The sequence below is a fragment of the Colobus angolensis genome, unplaced genomic scaffold (genome assembly GCF_000951035.1).
Source record: "Colobus angolensis palliatus isolate OR3802 unplaced genomic scaffold, Cang.pa_1.0 Scaffold349, whole genome shotgun sequence".
NCBI classification, from domain to species: Eukaryota; Metazoa; Chordata; class Mammalia; order Primates; family Cercopithecidae; genus Colobus; species Colobus angolensis.
Window position 1 is genome coordinate 411,576 of NW_012116810.1, and position 6,627 is coordinate 418,202.

General features: G+C 48.0%; 1 protein-coding gene across 1 annotated transcript; it reads right to left on the reverse strand.

The window, feature by feature from the left end:
- Positions 1 to 3,281: 3,281 nt before the first annotated feature.
- KCNS2 (potassium voltage-gated channel, modifier subfamily S, member 2) lies at positions 3,282 to 6,384 on the reverse strand. The gene has a single exon (XM_011952725.1). It carries the CDS (start codon positions 6,089 to 6,091, stop codon positions 4,658 to 4,660), a length of 1,434 nt encoding a protein of 477 aa, XP_011808115.1. The 5' UTR covers positions 6,092 to 6,384; the 3' UTR covers positions 3,282 to 4,657.
- Positions 6,385 to 6,627: the final 243 nt, after the last annotated feature.

Genomic DNA, 6,627 nt, shown 5'->3' on the forward strand with positions numbered 1-6,627 from the left:
GGCCCAATAACCTCATGGAAACAGGTAGGGGATCTCCTATCCTTCACAAAGGCGAAAACCAAAATGAGCAGTGTTAGCCCTGGAGTTGAACGGGATCTTGGTGATTTTCCTCTGTCTAATGATTGTTAATGGCAGGAATCTGGATTCAGTGTACACAGGTGGAAACAGTGGAAATCCCAAAGGAGACACTCGCTGATGATTTTAAAACTTGATTCACTTGGATCAGAACCTAGCTCAAGCATTTCCCTGACTGCATTGTCCCTCCAAATGTCGTCTATTGTGGCTGACTGCTAAAGAGGAAATGAAACCAAATAGAAGGTTGTTTGTAAACAATGTCTCTGCCCTTCTTAAAAATAAATTAGGGACAGTAGGATCGGCTCATGGCTAGAATGAGGACATAGAGAGACATGCAGAAATTCTGTTTTTATATTGAGATGAAGAAGTGGGTAGGGTTTTAAAGATTATCTAATCCAACCTTCTCATTTTGCAGCAGTGGAAGGTGAGGCTTGGAGAGGCCACACTATGTACCTACAGTCACAGAGCTGAAGGCAAAACCCAGCAGAACCAAGTCCGCCCAGTGGCCTTCCTACTGATTCACCATGGCCTTTGGACCGGCTTATACTGTCAGTCTATTTTAAGTGTGCCAAGAAGTGTCTCTATGTATCCCCCAGCAGTGTTCATGCCCAACCAGCCAGGACACTCAGGGTTACCCAATTTACTATAAGGGAGCTACTTCGGCAGCAGGGAGAGTGGCACTTTGGAACAGGGTGGGGCTGGCAGGGCAGGCTGACAGCGGTGCTGAGCAGGAAAGCATGCAGGAGGAAAATCCTGCAGGGGTGTCTGTTTCACAAGAGTTACAAGAATACATGACCATTCCTTCTACAAAGGAGGCTAGTGGTTCAAGATCCTAGAAAAGCAGGACCCCGCCTTTACAAAGAATAAACAACAGCTTCCCCTTCCCCCAAATTGAAAAAAAAAAAAAACAAAAAACCAGGCTTTCTCAGGAAATTTGGTCCCCAACTTTAAATGCCCTCCTTGTTTGCTACTGCATATGCAATTGAAGTGCCTCCAAGAGGTGCAAATAATTTTCGTCTATTTAATCTGCACACTTTTTGAGGCTGGAGTCCTGGGTGTGTCAGTATTACTGCCCATTCCCGAATTGAGGCACAGAGATGAAAGTGCAACAATCAGACATAATGGTTCCGTGCAGCCTGCATCAATGCTTGCACAGTAGTGTGTTAATGAGTGTTAAAACTGACATCTCAAATACGGCGTCCTCAATTTTAAAAATTACAACTCTGTAAGAAGTCATGCTGTTAAAACATACAAGAAATATCAGTTAAGCCTTCAAGTAGCTAACACACAGCCTGTACAGATCACCGCTATCCCAAAGTGCATAACAACTTATTTTCTTTGAAATGAGGCAAGAATTAGCAGGTAGTTCAATTATCTGAGTGCTAAGATAAGTAGAAATAACAAATCCAAATGTTAAATACCAATTACTACCTTACGAGCTACAAATCAGCTCGGCATTACAACATGCCCTTCCTCACTTGCAAACCCAAGAAATGTAGGGGTTTGGCAGAAAACACAATCCTATAACCAATATGCATTTGTGCAACAGACATGTGTCACTTCCCAACCCAGCACTTCCAAAATGCGCATCACAGATATCAAAGCCTGGCCCGTATATTTGTCCCAATGGTATTGAAAGCAATAACCTTCAAATGTTGGGAGTGATGCTTCTCTCAAGCTCACAGCTGGAAACAAGTCATCTCCACTTTCTACTCTGTCCCCCTAAAGGAGGTTTACAGGTCAGTCTGACAGCCTGGTTGCCAAAGATGTCACCTCATAGTTCTAGCCTTTGCTCCAAGAGCAATGCAGAAAATTAACCTGACCCTCACTGGTTAGCTTCCGGGACTAAAAGAAACTGCTGGTTAGATGTTATTTAGCAAGGTCAATCAAAGACCCTGTGGAGAGCACCTGTAAACTTCACATCTTAGTGAGACTTTAGGGAAGAAGAAGATTATTTCTCTCTGGGTCACCATTCAGTCTACATCCCTTGTGGGAATTAGCTCCATGGTTCAAGCCAGCCGGGTTGTTCTCTCTCCCACTTATCTAAAACCACCACTTGAAAAACTCAATGCTATTGGGACATTCTCATGCTCAGAAGTGACTAAAGGTCCAGGTGGGCAAGATAATATTATATAAGTAAATATGTAAGTATATATGTATGTACAAGAGATGTTAAAAAGATAGTCTCTAAAGCACTTTGGGATTCCTCCAATGAAAGGCACCAGATAAATGCAAGTCATTACCAAAAAGAAAAGTCAAGTTTTCCAGCTTAACATTTGCAAAGGGTAACCACTAGGGTACCTCTTTTTTGGTGGTAAGCCTTCTTGTTTAGAAAAACCTCATGAGAGTGACTGAGTTATTCTGCCTCCTTCCTTGTTTCCACTTTGCATAAGTTTCCTGGTCAGTGGCCGTGGATACCAGGCTCAGTGACCCAATACCATCAGCCTTGGCAAACTGAACGGTCCTCTTAAGTCTGTACCACCACCTGCCTTCAGTGCAGCTGGGGATGATTCTGTAAATGTTATGCCTTCCAGGGCTGGAAGCATCAGCCAAAGCTAAGTGTTCCATGTGCAAATTCTGAAAAATAGTCCTGCTCCACTGATTCAGTGCCCCATTGCCTCTAAGTCATCTCACTTTTCCTGATGCTTCAGAGACATGGATGTAGACACTAGGAGACAGCCACCCCCAGCCTCCCATGAGCCTCCAGTCTGATGGAAAGATTTGAACTGGGAGCTCCAGGACACAAGTGGCTAGTGAATTCATTCAATCAATCACCCACACTGTAGTAGCCATGACAACTACAAGAACACAAAGCCTTCTAAGAAGACCCTTGCCACGCCTCCATGAGGTAAGTATCATCTTCAATCAACTGAAACACAAAAAGACCTCTTAAGAAGAGTCCCAACCTTTGGATGAAAAGCCTGCATAGCTGCATGCTCAGACCCCCGGGTTCTATTGCCTTTTCAAAGATGGAACAATAATGAAAGCACCCTGGAAAACCATCAGATTACCTTAAAGATGATGGAGAAGAATTATTTTATAGAGGAACCCAGGTTCCCCATCACAATGTTATGTGCTGGTTAACTGAACAAGAGGGGCAGGAGAATTTTGGAGGAGGAAACAGTCATCTACCTTCAATGCAAGTTTAGAAGTTCGAAAGTCTTTTGAATAGCATTAAGCTTTTCAAGTTTACAATTTTTATGACATTTTATGAACTAGCAGTGTTTTATTTTACAACTCTTTCCTTTCTCCTGGCCTCTACCCACTCACCCCCAATGAAAGGCAATTGGAATGCAAGTAAGAACTGCAGCATTTCCATCCTGGGTAAGCCACACCACCTTCATGCACATCTATATTTTGAGTACATGCTTCCATACCACCAGGTTTCCATGTCATGGCAGGAACTCCAGGGAAAACATAACATATATACAACATACTATATCTCAGAAGCAAAATTATTTGAGTAAATTCTGCTTGGAAATAAAAGGGCTCTCATTTGATGAGCTTTCAGAGCAGGCAACAAAAGTAAGCTACTTCCCTTGCTAGCAACCCAACAAAGTTCACCTCAGGGAGACGATACAACAGTAAACTTCTTTTTAGTTGAGGAAGACAACACAACCTTACTCCTAAACATCTTAAAAAATAAATATTTCAAAAACATGCTAATATCTTAGACGCAGCAAAGTTTGGTCAAATGGTCTAGATCAGAAACCTCATCCAGAAATACATGTCTCTACACTCACCCTACGAAACATGGAGGTTTGACCATGAACCAAGGGGCTCAGCCTGCACTGACTTGGCTTTAAGCACCCTACGGTCTCGACTATTTAGCTGAAGCCCCTCTGCCTAACGCATCTGTCCTTGGGGAAAAAATTCAATCTTCGCTACATGTTTAACTAACATTCTCTAAAGAGTGACATTTATGAGATGAACATCAGTGTACATCGTTCTAAAGATGATAGGCGCACCCATGCAAGCCACGGAACTACAGATCATTTATAAAAACAACATACAGACTTGCATTGGTCAAGTGTGCTTAACTTTGCATTCTCTTTGTTTTGGTATTAAAACTAAATGAAAGCAATGAATAAAGAGCTGAGATTTTGTTTTCACATGACTGTGAGCAAAAATCTCATGATATCCTTGCTGACCTCATAGATGCATTTCCAGTGGACAGACTTGTGGGGGCTTTTTGTACAGAACTCACACGACAACCTCAGAAACAGGAGCACAACAACTCATAGACAGTACTGGGCCACAAGCACTAGAATAGTGTACACGATGAACAGAAAAATTAGCATTCTGGGTGTACTCATCTGGCAAAAAGGTGAACATTTTATGCCCACGATGCAAAGACCAGTGAGTGTCATTTCATGGAAAGGTGCAAAGGCATGGTGTCAGACACACCACCCTCTAAAAACGATTCTAAATACTGTAAAAGAAACCTGGGTGCATATCCCATGCATCTCTCCCCTCAGGGGCTGGGCATACTCCTTACACCATAACCATAAGGTGCCTGGCTGTGCCAGAGGCACAAGAGGCAGCTCAGCAATGTGGGGTGGAGGGTGACAAGTCCTCCTAGCTAATGTAGTGAATCATTTAAACTGAGTTCACTTGGTGAGCTCCTGCTCATGTTCGTCAGGCTTGCCATGAGGGATTTAACTTTATGGGCATAATAGTCCCTTAAATTGACTGAAGGGACCTCCTTCATTCCATCTCCAAAGTCACAGCTGCGCATGGCACTCTCAAGTTGCTTTTGGCGCCGGTAAAAGTGGGAGAACTTATTGAAGATCAAGGTGATGGGCAGGACCACCACGAGGATGCCTGCCAAGATGCAGGCAGAGGCAGTCAGCTTCCCTGCAGTGGTCCCTGGGACCACATCCCCGTAACCCACTGTGGTCATACTGACAGTAGCCCACCACCAGCACGCGGGGATGGTGGCCAGGCCCTCGTTCTCCTCCTTTTCAATGGTGTAGGCCACCACGGAGAAGATGGAAATCCCCACGGAGAGGTAGAGCAAGAGCAGCCCTACTTCTTTGTAGCTGTATTTCAAAGTGGCCCCCAGGGAGCGGAGGCCTGTGGAGTGCCTGGCCAGCTTTAAGATGCGGAAGATCCGCATCAACCTCAGGACCTGGGCCACCCTGCCCAAGTTGGCTAAGGTAGGTGTGCTCTCCACCACCAGGTTCACCACTAGAGTTATGTAAAAGGGGACGATGGACATGAGGTCAATAAGGTTTAGGGCATTCTTGAAGAACTTGAGGAAGTCAGGGGCCACAGCAAACCTGGCCACCAGCTCAAATGTGAACCAGGCGATGCCAAAGTGCTCCACGATTTCGAACCTAGGGTCCTCACCAGGGTTGCCCTGGCTATCAGGGATTTGGAAGTCAGGCAGGCTATTGAGGCACATGGTGATGATGGACCCCATCACCACCAGAATAGACAGGATGCTGAAGACCCTGCTCAGTACTGAGTAGCCAGGGTTGTCCAAGGCCAGCCACAGCTGCCTGCGGAAGTTGCCGAGGGGCTGCCCATCGAACTTGGAGGCGTCGTTGTAGAAGGCAAGGATCTCATCGAAGGAAGACGTGGTGCTCTCCTGGTCACTCTGCTCGTCCCACTTCTCCTGCTCGGGCTCCACTTTGCGACCATGGTAGCTGTAGCTGCAGCAGGAGTCAATGAAGAACTCGTTGATGCCCCAGTACTCGATCTCCTGGCTGAAGGAGAATACGCACAGCTCAGCCATGACGTGAAGCTTGCCGGTGTGATAGAAATGCAGCACGTAGGGGAAGAGCTCAGGGTTGCGGTCAAAGTAGAACTCCCGCTGGACGTCGTCGTAGTCATCGCAGAGCTCCAGAATGGCCTCGCGCGAGTGGCAGAGCAGCAGGCGGCCCAGACGCGTCTCGGGGAAGCGCAGCAGCGTGTGCGAGCGCAGCCTCCTCTTGAAGCCGCCCACGTTGATGCGGATCTCCCCGTCCTCGACGTTGGCCTCCGACACGTCCCACAGGCTCTGGCCGGTCATGCTGGAGGCGCCGGCAGCCCGCGCCGCGCGGGGGCGCTACACCTGGAAGCGGAGGGAACAGCGTCGGCAAGAGGGCCTTGCGCCCCGGCCCATCGCCCCCTCTTCCTACCCATTTCTGGCGGGCCCAGGCCTCCTAGGTGGGTCTTGGGTACTGAAGGGCACTGGGCTGGGGCAAGAGTTTGAGGGGTCTGGCTCCCTCTCAGGAAAGGCTGGGGGTAGGTATGTTTCTATTAACACGGCTCCACCCCGGGGGTCTCGGTTGGCGCTTTGCGCGTGCGGCGTCGCGTCCCCGCGGCTCTGAGCGCCCAGGGGGCTGCGTGCTGACCTTGTCCATGGGCAGGCCCGGGAGACGCCCCCGCCCGCTCGCCGCAGACAGGAGGGACCAGAGCTGAAATACGCACGGGCAGAGCGGGGCCGACATGGGGGGCGCGTAGCTTTGGGAGGTTGGGGCTGGAGTCTGGAAACCCGGGCGGGGGAAAGAGCGGGGCGGCCCGGCCTCCCCTGGGTCCAGCTCCCACGCCTGCAGCCCCCGCGTC